An 18,505-nucleotide genomic window follows, 5' to 3' on the forward strand; every position below is an offset into this window, starting at 1 on the left:
GGTATTTCCTTCTTAAAAATAACAGAGTTGGGGAGATTGAAGAGAAATAAATATTCTCATGCTACTGGTAGATGTATGAATCAGAACCTTTATAAAGGACCATTTAACAACATATGAGAAAAGTTTTAAAGTTATTCTTTTTTATAGTATTTGTTAACTTTATTTTTTAATTGGTTTCAGAGAGAGGAAGGGAGAGAGAAAGAGAGATAGAAACTTCAGTGAGAGAGAAACATCTATCAGCTGCCTCCTACATGCCCCCTACTGGGGATCAAACCCACAACCGGGCATGTACTCTGAACAGGAATCAAAACGTGACCTCCTGGTTCATGGGTCAACACTCAACCACTGAGCTACACCAGCCGGGCAAGTTATTCTTATAGACCAGAAATTTCACTCTGGATATTCATTTTAAGGAAATCACTTAAAATGTATACAAAATTAATTACAAAAATTATTAATAAATAAAAAAATAACCATCACTATTGCAATTCTAGTGGATCAGATAAATAAAATAAACTATAAGCATCCAATAAAATACTATAAATCATTATAATATTGTGGGGGAATATTTATGACCTTAAATATATTTTTGATATATTGTTAAGTGAAAAAAAAAACAAGCAACATGAACCTCAAGGAAAATTAATGGTAATTTTTTATTTCATCTCTTGTATTTTATTTATGAATTCTAATTTTTTTCTTTCTTTGATTTGATTTTATTTTCTAATTTTTTCTTTCTAAAAAGTACTGAACTCTTGGTTGCAGGAAAAGAAAATATTTGTGATTTTAAAAATAAAAAGTACCATATCTACATTTTTTTTTTAAATCAAAGTTTTCTTACTACAAAACCAAGGTTTAATCCAATACAGTGGTTCTGAATGTGTGGTCCCCAGACCAGCACCATCAGCATCACTGGGGAAACTTGAAAAATTCAGATCTACTGAATCAGAATCTCTGGGTATGAGACCCAGCATTCTGTGTTTAGCAAGCCTTTCCCATGATTCTAGGCACACCAAAGTTTGAAAATCACTGCTTCACTAGAATGAATGAGTAGGCCCAGTGAAGAACTGATGGATGGGCTGAAATTCCATTTTACTTTCTCCCATCAGTTTGTGCTCTTTAAAATGAATGTTTTAAGCACTCAGTGTTCTTATTCACTCATTTGTACCATAAATATTTATTAAGAAGTATTTTAATTCAGAAACTTAGAGAAAGTATCAGTTGACCCAACTAGGATGGAATTGCTGTAATTCTAATAATTTGGGAAATTATAGCCATAGGATTATAGAACTGGAAGGAATCATAAGAGATTATCATGAGGCAATGAATGGCATTTAGACAGTTCATATTGCCCCCTTAATATTTCCCTGTTTGAAATGATCATTCTTGTGAGATTTGAACCAAGTAACTTGTTTTGTTTTACTGTAGTTTTCAGTTTAATTTACAAGTACTTTCTGATGTGATAAAGTTAAATAATAAATATGGTTTATTAGATTGTGCTGTGTTTGAGATTCCTGAATATGTATTTTAAATTCTGATTCCATTTTACATTTACACTTTTTAGTTGTGGTTCAACAAATTATGAATGCAACCATAGAAGTGCGCTGCAGCAGTGGTGAGTACCTGTGGGCGGTTTCAGCAGCCCTAACAGGCACAGCTCTGCTTTGAATAAATCATCACTTCATTTTGTTTGTTTTTCTTTAAATTTCTAATTTATCTCTATTGTTGAAAGCCATACAGATATACCCTTTTCCCCTCACTCACCCCTTCCAGCCTACCTCTCCTCCCTGGGCCTTTACCACATTGTCTGTGTCCATGGGTTATGCATATAAAGTCTTTGGTTAATCTCTTCCCACCCATCCACTCCCACCTTCCCTCACATTCGACAGTCTGCTCCATGTTTCTATGTCTTGGGATTTATTTTATCAGTTTAGTTTGTTTTTTAGATTCCACATATGAGTGAGATCATGTGATACTTATCTGGCAAAATTTTTGTGTACCTTTAGGCTATTAATTTAAGTAAAATTTCAGAAGATACAAGATTTCTGAATGAGTCAATATCTATCACTTTTGCATAAAAATATTTTATGTTTGTTTAAGATCAGTATATTCCAAACTCATTTTGAGGGGCCCTGAGGGTGCTGCTTTTCCTTGGAGGCTGCTCAGGTGGACAAGCTTAGCTCCTCTGCTTTATGTAGACATTGACTTTTAGGATGCTCCCTACAGGGTTGAGAGCCTGCTCTGTGTTGGGCTCTGAGCTGATGAAGCATCTGGAAAGCCCTGTACCTCTTTGGTCTTCTACTTTCTCATTTATAAAATGAAGAAACTATTCAAGATTATCTCTCTCTCTCTCTCTTTTTTTTTTTTTTTTTTCAGTTCCCAGGTAACATGATGTAGATACTGTGAAAATGTTAGATACGTTCTTCACTCTTTTCATGCCAATAAAAACAAGTCTGACCTATGTCTTCATAATTAATCTTCCTACTTTTATGGTATGAGATTTTAAAGATAACTTAATAATGCCTCAGGACAGGTGGGGTTATATTTCAGAGTCTAGGCTGTTCTCGTGCTTAAACTGAGTTATGGTTATCTCTCAAGAGGGCAATAAAAGTCTGCGGCTAAGAGAAACACATTAAAAGCAATCAAATCTTCAAATAGCTTTTCCATATGGACTTGCCAAGTAGATTACGCAGCCTGCTACCATCCTGGGTTCTCCATAGACCTCAGGTAAGCAGGCCAGACAAGCTGGGACTGGGTTGGAGAGGATGCCAAGGAAATACCATGTGTTTGTAGGCAGCGACATGGATGATTCAGTTGAATGTGATCTCAGGTGTAAGTCAGCTTTCAAGCAGGGGTTTATGATGCAGCACGTAAGCCAGAGGTGAAGTTTCCGATGAAACCCAAAACAAGGACCTGTTCAAATCTTGCTTAAAAGTAGGATTATGCATTTTACCTCATGGAGGGCTGTTTCAGTGCTGCAATGGGAGAGCCTCATTGGATACTTCCACTGTTAAGTAACAGTGTCAACTACAGAGACATGAACTCTCCATGGCTGATAAAAATATACACTGAGTGGCCAGATTATTATGATCTCTGAACCCATAATAATCTGGTCACTCAGTGTATATCCTATATAATAAAAGGCTAATATGCAAATTGTCCCCTCGACCAGGAGTTCAACCAGCAGGCAGGCCGGCCAACCGCCCATGTCCCCAGGCTGGCCGGACCCCACCCATGCACAAATTCATGCACTGGGCCTCTAATCTACACTAATAAAAGAGAAAGATGCAAATTGACCATACCTTCATGACACCCACCAGCCAATCAGGAGTGAGTATGCAAATTAACCCAACAAGATGGCGGGTTAATTTGCATATTCAGGCGCCGAGCGGCTGGCGGCCTCTGGGCAGTGTGGGAAGGTGGAGCAAAGGCAGTGCCTGTAGCCAGGGGAAGGAAGGCCCATTCTTGTATGAATCTTCATGCATCGGGCCTCTAGTGTACATATATATATATATATATATATATATATATATATATAAATACACACTGAGTGGCCAGATTATTATGTGTTCAGAGATCATAATAATCTGGCCACTCAGTATATATTAAATTGAAGTACACCTCCTATGATTATTATTTTGAAAAAAAATAAAAGAACAAAACCACTTTCCATTTTGTTATTTACTTAACTGGTCCTGAGCATAGGATGGGAGTGCAAGTATTTAAATATCCTTGATGCCCAGGAAATGGTCCTCTGGAAGTGCCTTTCCTACCACAGAGCTAGCTGATTGGCAGTGGCATGTCAGGTCACCGTCTCCACTTTATCAGCCCTCAGGACCTACAATAGCCTGTTTGTCCTGTGCTGACCTCGGTACCTTGAACACAGACTATGTCCAAAAAAATTCTTTGAAGAAAAAATGCATTCTTAATAAGCGGTTGAATTAGAATAAAAAGATATGGGCCTTTTCAAGATGAAATCTAATAACATAATCTCACCCTCAGTCTTTTATGTTTTGATTTATTATAAAATATTTAGGAGCTGGTGTGATCATCAATATTATGGTGCAATCTACCTACATCTATCAGCCAGCTAGAATTTTTGTGCAACAAGTAAAATTAATCAGGCTGGTAGTTTACTCAATTCATTGACTTCCTCAACTAAATTGACGAGTGGTTTATTTTTTTTTCATTAAGAGTTTTTCCTACAATGAAATTACAATATATCAGTTGCATTATTAATGGTCCTAATTTATATCTGAATATTTTTTTCTTCCACTGGCTGAGAAAAGCATAGCGTGTGGGTCAGAAATGTACAGATTTTTTCATTTTCATCATTTTAATGAACATTGGGAGTTATACTGTGTCCTAGCTCTCAGAACTAGATTATCATATTCCTAAGGATAGTGGTACCCCTCACCGTGGATTTGGTGGTGCCTCTCCATGTCTGTCAAAGAGATAAAAAATGTTGGTATTGCTGAAGCACAAATCCAGGATAGAAGGGGAGATGCAACAGCGGGAAAGACAAGGAAGAGATTGTGAAATGCCTTGCCTGCTTCATTAGGGGCTTGAGTTGAATTCTGGAGGTGATGAGAAAACATTAAAACACTGAAGACAAATCATCAGATTTGCTGTTGGAAATTCATTGTGATCACCATATAAAAACAAAGGAAGAGGCAACAGTTAATAAGATAATCATTTTTTAAAGTTCAATTGTATAACTTCCTGCAGTGAATTCTGTTATCTTTTGGTTGCTAAGTTGTTAAACATCACTGAACATTGTATTTTAAAGGCAGTGTGAAGACACTTTCATTTTACCAATTTTTATAGAATTCCTTTTTTTTTTTTACATTTTTCTTTATTGAAACCTTGTTGTCAGTTGGAAAGTATTTATGGAATTAAAGACTTGTTAATATTTTTTGCAAAACCGTTGCTAAGCTTCTTTTGAGTAATTTGGTTACTCCAAGTATGAACACAATATAATTTAGCAGCAGCTGGTAGTTTTGCTTGTAAAGATAATTTTGTAAAAATTGGTCTACCAAATAGAAACATTCTTTAAAATGGCTTAGAATCAATGGAATGAAGTAATATGTAAATTCTCTAATAGGATTGAGCAGAAATAGCCTTTCCTTCTTACACTTCACTGTACTTTCTTAGGTTGAAGTGCTTGGGGTAGGGAGGGAGGCAGGGTCCCCTGTGATGTTTGGTGTAAGAGCTGAGTGTTTGGTATAAGATTGGAGTACACATTCTTTGCTCCATCCTGCTGCCTCTAAGCTACTTTATCAATCCAATGGCAGTTTAATGACACTTCCTGGTAAGAAATTCTCCTCATTCCCTTCCGGTTCTCTTCTGTCACCACCCCACAGAGTCATCACCCCAGATTCACTGTTGCTTACTACATGCAGTAAATGCTATGAACATGTTATCAATCCACTGGAGAGACATTTTTCCACCTCCTGTGCCTTTAAAGCTTAAAGGGTTGAACAAAATATATGATCTCTGTGACACCAAAAAAAGTCAATAGCTGTTATATGGCCCAAATGCTACAAAATTTGACAAATACAAGTCACAAATCCACTTTGACCAATTGTCTTTTCCTTTTCATTAAAAAAAAAAAAAAATACAGATGATGGCATACAATGTCATATCAACCAGATCTTCACACAGCCACATTTGGAACTAAGTCCTGAATTTAACCCGAAGATCAAAGATTATTACTCTGAAGTCCCTTTTGATGTGGTAACAGTGACAATTGGAGTGGAGACGTCTAACTGTCAGTGCAAGGTGTACCTGCATGAACGGGCAGGGCCCAGGTATGGAATGCTGCCAGGCTGAGCAAAGATGTCACAGTGGGAAACAGACATTTGGGGCAACCTTTGCAGGTGGTTCGGAAACGCTGAGGCACGAGATCAATTGGAGAGACTAACAGGGTGTGAAATTTCTGCACTTCTCAGGTGTCCTGTGGTTACAAAGAACACATCAGTGCTCTACTGATCTATTAGCAGCCTTTTATAGGATCTTGGTAACCATTTTTTAATAGGAGTGGATCTTGTGATATGGAATATCAAAGAGGACTCATTAAGAGAGAAGTTAGTTTATTGTTGTCCTCATGATTTTAGACTGCTAAGGAGTTAATCCCTCTGAACAGTGGCCTCCTACCAACCCAGCTCCTCAAGTTTTTGAATATTCAGAAATAGATTACTTAATAAATATATTGTGGACAGAGTCACATTAACTTTCCTCCTCTCACTGTTTTTTTGTTCTTTTGACCCTTTTGAGAGCCACCAACTATTTTGTTTGTAATCTTGAACAGGAGATAAGACCTTTTGATATCCATGTCCATAGCAAGGAAGATACTTATGTTCCCATGCTGTAGGAAAGAAATGCCATTGTATCCTTGGGAGCCAAGAAAATGTAGCAGAAAGAAAAGTGGAATCAGCCAGACAAAGCTGGGTCCCAAACCTGACTCTCCCATGTGACTTGGCAATTTGTTTCCTGGTTCTATGTTATGTTCTCTATATTTAAAATGAGGACAATCATGGTTTTGTGTAGAGTTGTTGTATTAAATGAGATAATGTATACTCTGACGGATGGTTAATAAATATTAGTTCCCTTTGCTATATTTATAGGAAACATGACTTGCTTAGCAAGATAACTCTTAGCATACCAACCAAAGTACTGGGAAACAGAAGTGAAAATATTTATTTCAAATTTTAGGTTTCTTGTGAAATTGTACAGACAAATTATAGGCACTTAATATTGATGTATTAATTTGTTTGGGCTGAATAGACGTTTCTCTCTCCAGCTTTGCCAACTACCCTCTGGGCTTAGGAACAAACAAAATCTCAATGCTTGTGGTAGATGAATCTCCAGCCCAGGGTGAGACTCTGATCACGTACAAACTCACCATCTATCGAGAAGACCGTCCAAGTCTGCCCTTGTTTGAGGACTTTACGGCATGCGGTTTTGTGCAGGTAAGTGAATTTTACATTTGCACTTGGATTGACTTGGAAGTGATGTCAACCCAGGTGAAAAATGCCAAATGAAAATTGTTTGGGGGGGAAAAGTATGTCTTTCAATCCAAACTGTGGTCTCATTTCAAAAAAGCAAGTCTCGGCCAGGTATCTAAGATACCCTGTTATGAGTGGTTTTCTTTTTAGTGGGGTGGCTTCTCCCTGAACTGACTAAATTCAGTGGATCTATTGTGGTTAATATAAAAAAAGTCTGAGTACTCACACTTAGCTATGAAATTGGTTTTATATTTCCCTTTTAAATTGTGCTGTGTTTCTTGGATTTGTCCCTGGATCTACTTTGAAATTTTAAACTACTTTCAGCAGAATTTATTTTAAAGAATGAGAGGAAAATTTATGGAACTATTTTACAGATGGGATACCCAATGAATGAGATTAAATTTGCTTGGGTAGATATATTTCGAATTTACTTCTCATGCCTTGATCGTTCTGAAAAGCTGTAGTTTCTTTTGTGAGCAACATATCCTATGTTTTAGCCTATTGATTTTGGAGAAAGGTAAACATTGCCCAGAGACTTTGTCTTGTTTGATGATTCTCTCCTCTGTTTTTTCCTCCTTTTTAGGATTCTATGTATAAACTTCTACATTTCCTCACATCATATACCCTCCCTATGGGTGATTATAGGGAAGTAATAATTGGTACTATTATCATATGTACTAATCCACTCAGCAAGTATAATTAAATGCATCATGTCACAGGGATTATTTTATGCCACTTGGAACATTGAAGGCACAGAGGGTCAGTAAGAGAATAATGGCCCGCAAGGACTCAGTGAGTGGTATGTATATACCATGTTTTCTTAAATGTAGTGGCCAAGTACAGTATCCTCCCCCTCTCTACTCATCACCATCACAGTCTCATCTATTCCCCAGAGTTTAATACTATTTTGTAAGGATGCCCATCATGAGATGCATATTTTTCAAGGAAACACATATTTTTAATTTATGAACTACCACTGACTCAGAGGGGTTTTCATGTTGGCCTAAAGATTGCTCTAAAGCAGGCAGGATGGAACCATTATTCTGAAAGATAATAACAGGTGAACTTACAAGGTGGAAAAGATTAGGGTCCCTGCCACATATGTTTATGAAGCAATGGTTAAGCAAAAGCAAGTAGGTTTCTCTATGGTGGGACTTCTCTGCACCTTTCCTACATTGATTGAAATGGCAGATCTTCCAAAGGAGAAGCTACGGTGTGTAGCATTTCCAAACCTATTGGACATTCCCTCTGTGCAATAGCTACTAAATATGCTTCTGTGCAAACACTGGGCTAGACTATGGAGACAACTGGAAAACACGTTCCTCTCAGTTATCACTTTCCGGTTTGCTTTCCTTGGGGAGTAATCCTTTCAAGCCCAAGAGAGTAAACTATTGCAAGCAGGTGCTGTTGTCCTTCAGAAAGTGGTGTTAGCCTGGTCTGCCAGCAGGAAGAACTGCCTGAGGAAGTCAAGTGGGGAGAAGGCCCCTCTACACAAACCCAGAATCCTTAGGTGGGATGAGTGGGGGCGAGAGGTGACAATGGAGATTGGCAGCCAGAACACTAGGTAACTCCTTGGTCTGTTGGTGGCATCTGCTATTTTTTCTGACATTTGCAACTCTCCATGATCTAGGGCCGTGGTCGGCAAACTGCGGCTCGCGAGCCACATGCGGCTCTTTGGCCCCTTGAATGTGGCTCTTCCACAAAATACCATGGCCTGGGTGAGTCTATTTTGAAGAAGTGGCGTTAGAAGAAGTTTAAGTTTAAAAAATTTGGCTCTCAAAAGAAATTTCAATCGTTGTACTGTTGATATTTGGCTCTGTTGACTAATGAGTTTGCTGATCACTGATCTAGGGGAAAAGGAATAAAGAAAAATTGTCAGAAGCTGATATAGAAAGGCACAAGATATCTTAATATTAGTTGTCTTTGTAATCACTCAATGCTGTAAACAATTCAATAAGAAAAGGGATAAACAAATTTAACATAATATTATTGAGATATTTGTGTGTATTCATATACACAAAATGGAAGAATCTCCAAAACACTATGTTGAGAAAAAGAAGCCAGACATAAGACATACTGTATTACATTTATATGAAGTTTAAGAACAGATAAAACTAACTTATGGTGATAGAAATCAAAATAGCGGTTACCTAGAAGGTATGGGTACCTCTAAGCATGAGTGAATTGTTTGGGCAAATATCTTAACCTGAGTGGGGTGGTTACATAGCTCCCCAAAACCACTTGGTATGTATGTATGTAAAAATGTAATTAAATAACTATGCTCTTAAGATTTATGTAACTTACTGTATGTAAAATACATAAAATGTATTTGGCTATTATAAATGATCTATTTGGATATAAATTATACCTTAACAACATAAGATAAAAGCATTAGTGGGGAAGTAGCTATTATTTTCCAAGATATGTCTCCATTCTCATATATTATATTGATTAGGACCAGTTAATTACCATGCAATTACGTTAGACAATAGATTACATTAGGCATTTGTTACTATGATCTGAAGAAAAATATTAGAATTTTTTTGGGAGATGTGTCCTACAGGTGATTGAAGGAAAGTATTTCAGTCATCTATAAGAATAATTTCCAGGTCTTAATTAAAAGTTTGTGTGTGGTTCCCCAGCAGTACTGTATTCTATAACATGGAAAGATGTCTAATAAGCATTAGTATTTTTTAGCCTTCCTTTCATAAACTGTCAAATGACTGAACAGGTAATGAATAAATAATGTAGATTACTTTAGCCCCTTCCTTAGGAACTGGGAGAAGTCAATCGCAGAAGTTTTCTCACCAGACACTCCAGTTAAAATCCTAATCCAGAGACCTTTTCCTTATTTCTCCTTTAGGTTTACTTTCATTAGTCTTTAGGTTTCACTGCAAGTTGATACCATGTTGAAGTTTAGAATACAAAGAGTGAGGGATAAACATTCCTACCTCCTATCACTTCTTAGATATTTCAGAATTTCCATTGAAGTTAATAGCTAACTAGATATGCATTATGAGACTTAAAAAACTTTTGGTCTTCGGAATTGTCGTTTTTATTTTCTGTCAACATCCACAGTGCCTCCCTTCATTGTATTCCTAAGGTTGAAGACAAGAGTCAACTATTGCAAATAAGTGATAGGCTGTTCTAGTGGAATCTCCAAAGCCTTACGTGGAACCTAAATGGAAATGGATTAAACTGTAATTATATCTTATCTGTTGGTTAAGGGGGAAAATTACAATTCCTCCTTAATTTCAAATTAGATTTTGGTCTAATGGGCTCAATTATTAAATTTTAAACAAATGTAAGAAGCAATCTGCCTTCAAATAACCAAAAAGGAGAATCTAATTTGTGGTTAATCAGCTTCTTAATTTCTCCTTCCCTCATTCTCTCAACTTCTTTCTGAATGCCAATTACTCACTGATCCTCTCACCAAAGACTGACAGTAAAGAGAAAGCAAATATAAGGCTTACCAGCCAATTAAAAAATCAATTACTATGACTTTTTGGTGAATAATAAGCTAATTTAATTAATTTGTTAATAGACATTTGTATCCTTTATGTGCTCAAACATTGTTAAGTGCCTACTTAGCCATAAATAACTATTCTAGTTTAGTGTCTGTTTCTAATTATATTGTCAATTGGAATGTATATGGTTGTCACAGAGGCAACTGTTAGTTATGTTAGTACCAGTGAGGGAGAAAGAGCTAATTTACTTGTCTTACATAAAACAACCAGATTTGGAACAAGGTTTCTCAACCTTGGCACTATTGGTAGTGGGGCTGGATTCTTTGTTTTAGGGAACTATGCTGTGCATTGTAGAATGTTTATTTAACAGCATCCCTGGCCTCTACCCTCTAGATCCCAGTAGTATGTCTCTCTCCAAGCGGTGACAATCCACAATGTCCTCTCAGAGGTGAAATCAATCCCAGTTGAGAATCACTGATAGAAACAAATGAGAGGTCCTATATTTCTACTTCTATTAATAATTCTCTAGTGGTATGAGTTATTTAGAGGTAATCCTTCAATGTTAAATGTTGAAGAGTCAGCCCTCCTATCTTTTTCTCATCAGTGATACTACTCGGATGTTCTTTATTCTACTTATTAATGGGTCTTCTTTTCTGGCTAATGTAATTATGTTAAAAAGCCATATAAGATACATATACTGTTATTTCATTTTGATTTACCCAAGTAGCATAATGTTTTGCTCTTAGGAAGAAAGATTTAGAAAGTAATAAACTGCTATTATAGCTGGGATATATCATGCTTAGAAATTAATAAAATATATTTATGTTCTATGGAAATTAAGATACTAGGAGGAAATATTTCTTTTAATATCTTTGTCTAAATAAAAAAAATTACATAGATAACAATATAGCATCCACAGATGTTGATTTCCATAGATGATCTATGGTCTCATATGTAATTTGCCCCAAACGTGTTTTTCCAAAATAAAGCCATAAATAAAATCTACATCATATAGCAGAAGTGTAGGAGAATATGTTTCATGGATTCATTTCTAGAAACAACTTTCATTTTAAAATAAATTGCTATTAATAAAAGGATGATACCAAGGAAAGAGAAGATGCCAAGACTTGAAGAAAAGTCTTGTCCAGCATTTACTGACCCATCCATCTAAAACTGACAGTTGCTGCTTTCTTTAAAAAAATAATTAGTGTGCTAGATGCTGAGTTATTAAATGATGTGTGAATGGCTCCAGGTATAGCAGTTGGGAAAGCTTTACAGTTTTCCCATTTATTTTTTGCACCTTTCCAACACCACAGAGGCCTATTACCAAACAACTCAAGTTATAGTTGCCCAATATGTTAGCAAATATCTTAATGAAAGAACAGAAGAGCTTTTATCAATAATTACTGAATAAAAAGATCTGTTTGTTTCTAAAGTTGTAATATCAATGAAATACTCATCTCAGTGGCTTACAGTTACTTTGCATGTCTCCATATTCCAGAGGAATGTGATTTAATTTTCAACAATAGCATCTGTTGTAGAGAAATGCTCAATATTGTCATTGCAAAAGTCAGAATTTGTTCTAGCTCTACAAAGTGGGTGAAAGCCTGTTTCCTCTGTGGAAATTATTTTATCAGAGCAAGTTCTGCATCTTAACAAAGTACCCCAGGACATTTTCTAAACTAGGGCCTGCTTAAAAGCCATGGATTGACTCTAAGGCTCATGCCCATAATGGCTAACAAGGAAACCTGAGGTGAGGGTCCCACTCTGCCTGGCGTAATTGGTTGTGTGTCCTAGTATAAGGCATTTAAGCTCCCTAAAATCTGTTTCATGGGTCCTGGGCTCTGTCTGTGGCAAAAACACTTAAAATTCTATTTTACAACAATTTTGATATGAAGATGAATATGTTGCTGTTATATAAAGATAATATTTAATGTAAACTATAATTGAAAAATAAAATTCAAAAATAAGAGCATCTATCATTTAAAAACGAATCCTATCTGTTTTTATAGTCCATGAAGGAGAAACATTAAAAGTGACCTTAATGCTCTCCAGTTCTATCCATGTTGTTGCAAATGGTAAGAATTCCTTCTTTTTTACCACAGCATAGTATTCCATTGTGTAGATTTACCACAGTTTTCTAATCCACTCATCTGCTGATAGGCACTTAGGCTGTTTCCAAATCTTAGCTATTATAAATTGTGCTGCTATGAACATAGGGGTGCATATATCCTTTCTGATCATTATGCTAAGCGAAATAAGCCAGTCAGAGAAAGATAGATATCACATGATCTCACTCATTTGTGCAATATAATGAACAACGTAAACTGATGAACAAAAATAGAACCAGAGACACAGAAGCACTGAATAGACTGTCTAACCTATGAGGGAAGGCGGGGGGTAAAAGGGTAAGAGATCAACCAAAGGACTTGTATGCATGCATATGAGCATAACCAATGGACACAGACAGTAGGGGGGTGAGGGCATGCGCTGGGGGATGGGAACGGCTGGGGAGAGGTCAATGGGGGGAGAAAGAAGACTCATGTAATACTTTAAACAATAAAGAATTTAAATTAAATAAAAAAGAGTGACTTTAATTATTGAAAAACACCAAATTAAAGGAATAAAACAAAATATTTTTTAGAGTGTTAAAAATGCTATGGATAGAGACTATTTTCATTGACTAAAAAGTTTATTTTTTTTCCTTCTAATTTTAAAGGAAATTCAAGCATCTTTCTGGGCCCCTAAAAGTATTGTGTGCCTGGGCACTGTTCCCACTGTGCCTCCTGGAGAAGTCCCCACTCTCCCACTTCACTGAGGGATCTGTAGCAGAGGCATCCATTCTATCATCAGTGACCCAGGCTGCAGGCCTTCTTTCAAGTCCTGTTAAGTGCCCTTGACTTAGCCTTTGCAAGTGTTTCAAGTTCTGTGTGCAGGGACTGAGCAATCCTTCCCCAGCTTCTCCAAATCCCCCGTGGCAGTGAGGGCAGTGAGATTTTATTTCCAGGAGCAGTTTGCACACCCAGACATTCTGCATGTAGAGGCCTCCTAAGTGGCCCATGAGTTTTGACAGGCATCGAAGGCTGGCCTATTTCTGTTTAGCACAGTTTTTTTTTTAAAAAAGCAAGCAGTGGTGAGAGTGATGTATTCTTTAATTCATGATCTATTTTGGTGCTTATATAAATTATTTTTCTGAGTTGCTGAAAAAGAATGATGTTGAACACTCACCCATGAGTTTATATAACTTATGGTCAGATAAATTACCATTCCAATAAAGCTTTTTGCCCAGCACATCTGTTCTCCATGTTTCTCCGAGTCACATCTGCTTCCTTTAGATGAGGAAACAAACTTTTCCTACCGTTAGCGCAGTCATGCCAATACAATGTGGAAGAGAATTAGGTCTTCGTGGCTTCTGCCAGCATGCAGACGAGTTTCCCTGGGGACAGCCTGCTGCCGGATACACATTTTCATTTGAAGTTTCTGTCTTGGCATTCTAAGAATTAGTCTTCTGATTTCTGAGCTGGATAGGGAAATAGAAATGAATCATGAGAGGCATTTAAATAAAATATCCCAGTTAGAGTAACCAGATTTCAACTGTGACATTTGAAACTTTAAAAGAGGTTGTGACCCAAAGAGAGCAGATAAAGGGAGTTCTTTTGATAATTGCCATTCCTAATATCCACTTCTTTGTGGGTTTTAATCACTCCAAAGGCCCCTAGGTCTTTTGTCTCTCTTTCTCCAATGTCGTCCTCATTTCTCCAGTTCAAACTAACTGTAGCAGCGGTATAGACCAGGATAGCGAGGGTGGCGGTGAGAGAGGGAGAGATATTGGGTACTAGGTTTAACATTTTTATAAGTCCTCCTCCTCCTACTGGACAAAGTCTGAAACATGAGTTCTTTTTTAAAAAGACATTTTGGGCTTCATCAAACAACAGGGTTTAGTTCTGTGTGAGACAAGTTAAAGCAAACGATTCCTCTGGGCCAGTGATTCTTGACATTTTACAGGAAACAATCTACCCTTTTGACTATCTGATGAAAGTTTTGACCCCGTGTCTCAGGAAATAATGTATAATCACACCCAATACTGTATACAATTTCAGAATTATGAAAAACCCCAGGTTAAAAAAAAATTCTTAGCCTAGTATCTTACAATATGAAGCGGAATATAGCTACAGCAACAAACACACTAAGGTCAGTCATTTCTGGCTTAAATATACATGATTATAATTCCATTTATTGAGCATCTACTTTGTCCTAGCAACTGTACGAAGTGTTTACATATATTATTACGTTCATAATTTTAATGATAATGAAATCAGTGTCTACATCACAATATTACATGTTGGAATTATGTGGGTCTTTCCGTATAATTTATTAGCACAGAGAATCAGCAATTATCATAGTTCTCAAAGCGTAACTAAGCCACTATGTCTAAAATTGCCCTGAAATACACATCTGTGAGAAGCTCCCACTGCTTTCTTCCCAAGGGCTCGGAAGGTGGTTATGAGTAGTAGGTAACGGTGGTTCTGAAAACACAGGTAAGTTTGATAGTATGTCATTTGGGCTATTCATATTGTCCTCACTAGTCAAAGGCTCTGATGTGCTTTCCTTCAGCAGGCAGGAACAGATTGTTTTCTGTTCAAAAAAAGGTTGGCCTACTGTCTCCATTAGGTAATGCTGAGAAAATTTCCAGATGCATTTGACCAACTGGACCATTTCCTTCGAGTGCATGTGTTGTAGGAATAAGCTCGAGCGGTGGGTTATTCCTTGCAGATGGTTCTACTGAATGTAGAACTACAAGCTGGTTTGACATATGTTCCCTGAAGGCAGATTTAGGACACTTGACTGCCTGACATATTTAGCTTCTTTTGAAAATGCTACTAATTTGTCTTTTTTTCCTTTTTTACCCACATCCTTTTTTTTAGGCAGGGCTAATGAGTTTAAAACGTTGAGCATGACCTCACTCTTCAAAGCAGACCAGGCCTCCCCACCCCAGCGGCCCTCCATCGCTTTGGAATCCCATTCTTTAGCAATGTGGTGCAGACTTTCATGGACTTTTCTGAGTTTTTACCTCTTCTACTCTCTCCCCCACCCCCGCCCCACATGCTTGAGGATGATCTTTCCGGTCCCAATGATTTAGAAAATCAACATTGCATGTGGGATGCTTAACCTGACAGGTTATTTTAAAATTAAATTGCTGATAAAGTTGAGAGAACCAGATTTCAAAGGCTCAAGAAATAGTAGAAAGTGAAGAATTTTCTTTAAGTGAAACAACCTCTCTTAATTATTTGGATCAAAACAGTATTTGTGCTGTCTGGATTTGAGTCTTAGTTCACCACGTCCTGTTGGAGACCTTGGGCAAGTTTCTCTATCTGTCAGATAGGAATATCATAGTACTGACCTTATTGCATGGTTGTTTTTAAGTAAAAAACTGAGTTAATATTGTGAAGAGCTTGTAATAGTGCCTGGGCACAGAAAGAGCTTAATATACATGTTTGCAAAATATAACTAGATAAAATGTCTTCAGGCTGGTATAAGAGGAAAGTTTAAGATATGATTTTTACTCCTACTGAGATCTAGTAAGCGTAATTGGAGATGTTTAAATGGCTTATATTTTAGTTTAGCTATAATGAAAGGTAAAAATGCATAAGGCTTTGCAGAACAAACTACCTGTGCTAATAAACTATATTGAAAATTTTGTAGTGAATGTGATAAAACAAAAGTTCCAGGATTGACTGTAAAATTTGCCCTGCAATGTGTTTTAATTTTTATAATTGCACAATTTTTATGTCATCTTATTAGCAATGTCAACTGAAAGACTAAGACTTCAAGTGTTATTTTACCAAAAAGAAGAGAAATTGTTTTTCTTTTTGCCAAACTTAGGAACATCCTTCAGAGATATTATTTGGTAGACTCCATGAAAGGCAAGGAGACCTGTGCCATTTTTTAGGAATGACCAAGGAAAGATAATGATGGTCTCTTGTGTATCATCAGGCACACGTATAGCCATAGGTAATTTAATTTTTCAGTATGTGTAATCTCTAGGAAAACTATCATTTGAAGGCCATCCCTTCAAGAGATAATAAATTTATTCAGACCTGATAATAAACTGAATGATTGAATTAGTCTCATCATAAATATTTAGTATTCACAGCATAATCTTGACCAAAACTGCTAAACTCTCTTCACTTTTTAAAATCAAAATTTGTTCCAAATAACTTTTGGCTATTTCCCAAATGCCAATTGCATCTTCACAGATGAGAGATTTGTCACTTTCGAGAATACTTAAAATGTGTAGTATCTAACATTTTCTCAGCACCGATTGTGTGCCAGGCCCTCTTCTAATTGCTTTACATTTATTAGCACAATTCTCAAAACAAAACAATAGGAGGTAAATACTTTGATAATTCCCATTTCACACATGGGGAAGCAGAGGCACAGAGAACTTGCTGAAGGTCACAGAGCTTAGAATAGCAGAGCCCATGATTGAACCAGGAAGCCTGGTTCTAGAACTCTGCTGCTAACAAGCTATGCTCTTAGCCACTCCACTTCACTCCAAAACTAGATTGCTGAAATAAGCATGTTTTCCAAAAGGCTTTGGCTCTAAAAGCTAATCTGCAGGTTCTCGTTAGAAACGTGTCGTCTATTTTTTTTTCTATGGAAGGAAGTTTTCAAGTGAGGTTAGGTGACAGGGAATATTTAGAAATTCTTTGTCAATCATATTGTAATAACTGGAAAAACCCTCTTAAACATACTAATATTAATATAGTGGGGGGTCCTAAGGAAGGGGGCAAGTATACCAGGGAGCCCTGCAACAATTATGTGTCGGGGGAGGGCTCCAGTAGCCCAAGCTGTGAATGGGGAAGATGTCTATAGAGGAAGGGGTGCGTGGCTGGGCACATCTGTAGCTGTAGATTGACTGGGAGCTCTGTGGGCAGTAGTTATATTCATTTTTAGGCTATCTGTGAACCTTATATTCCATTGTCACACTAAACTTCAGGGGTGGGGACATCTTGGAAGTTCAACCCCTCACCCTGCGTATGAGTAAACCCCAAATATTTATCCAGATCTTTCCCAAGGTTCATTGCCTGTGAGTGGCAATGAGGATGAGAGCCCACGGGCTGGCTATGGAACCTCCTGGAAGCTGTGCTTTATGGAGAAGGGCAATGGGAACCCAGACCTGGACATGTGTCCCGAGTTCCTCGAGCCAGCTCTGTGTCGGTAAGAGTTTCTAATGCGGAACGGCTTTTTCTGAACTTACAAAATAAACGATGGATTGCAAATTTGCTGACTCCTCTTATTGACTAAAAAGAGGACCCTATTTCTCCTTTAGAATTTGTACTCTGCTATTTCATACCCTTATTTGTAAAGACTTAGTGCCATCCACTTGATATAACAAAATTTAAAAACTGGAAAAGTTTTTTTTTTTTTAAATATATATTTTATTGATTTTTTACAGAGAGGAAGGAAGAGTGATAGATAGTCAGAAACATCGATCAGCTGCCTCTTGCACACCCCCCACTTGGGATGTGCCTGCAACCAAGGCACATGCCCTTGACCGGAATCGAACCTGGGACCTTTCAGTCCGCAGGCCGACGCTCCATCCACTGAGCCAAACCGGTTTTGGCTGGAAAAGTTTTTTTGAGGAAGGAAGTCAGAGGTAGTTATAAAGCATTATTTTAAAAAATGCTTGAATGATGTCTCCAAGGATGAGACTTACTTTAGTAATCTACAGATATTCAATTGCCAGTCAACAGATACATTTGTCTGAGTCAATACTGGCACAGAATGAAAAAATAATGATTTGTGTGAAGCCCCCAAAATAGCATGCCCTGCCTGGGACTCTCCGGCATCCTCTTTCCCATGCTAAGTCCATCTGTGATCATAGTAACCCCTCGCCTGGCCTGCAGCCCTCCCTGCCAACTGGCCACATGCCGCTGAGGAACAGCCTCTCACCCTTTCAGAACCAAGGCACAAATATTAGATGAATTTCCTTTGAACCCTGCTTCCTCTTGGCTCTTGACATAGTCT

General features: G+C 37.4%; 1 protein-coding gene across 1 annotated transcript in view; it reads left to right on the forward strand.

Annotated features, from left to right (window-relative positions):
* Positions 1–18,505, forward strand: part of CPED1 (cadherin like and PC-esterase domain containing 1) — a 294,491-nt gene that overhangs the window by 143,243 nt on the left and 132,743 nt on the right. Inside the window, exons 13-15 of the mRNA XM_080665547.1 lie at positions 1,565–1,615; positions 5,624–5,810; positions 6,803–6,971. Coding sequence (XP_080521673.1) covers positions 1,565–1,615; positions 5,624–5,810; positions 6,803–6,971 — 407 coding nt within the window. The remainder of the gene's footprint in view (positions 1–1,564; positions 1,616–5,623; positions 5,811–6,802; positions 6,972–18,505) is intronic.

This window comes from Plecotus auritus (genome assembly GCF_963455305.1).
Source record: "Plecotus auritus genome assembly, chromosome: 4".
In the NCBI taxonomy this organism is placed as follows: Eukaryota; Metazoa; Chordata; class Mammalia; order Chiroptera; family Vespertilionidae; genus Plecotus; species Plecotus auritus.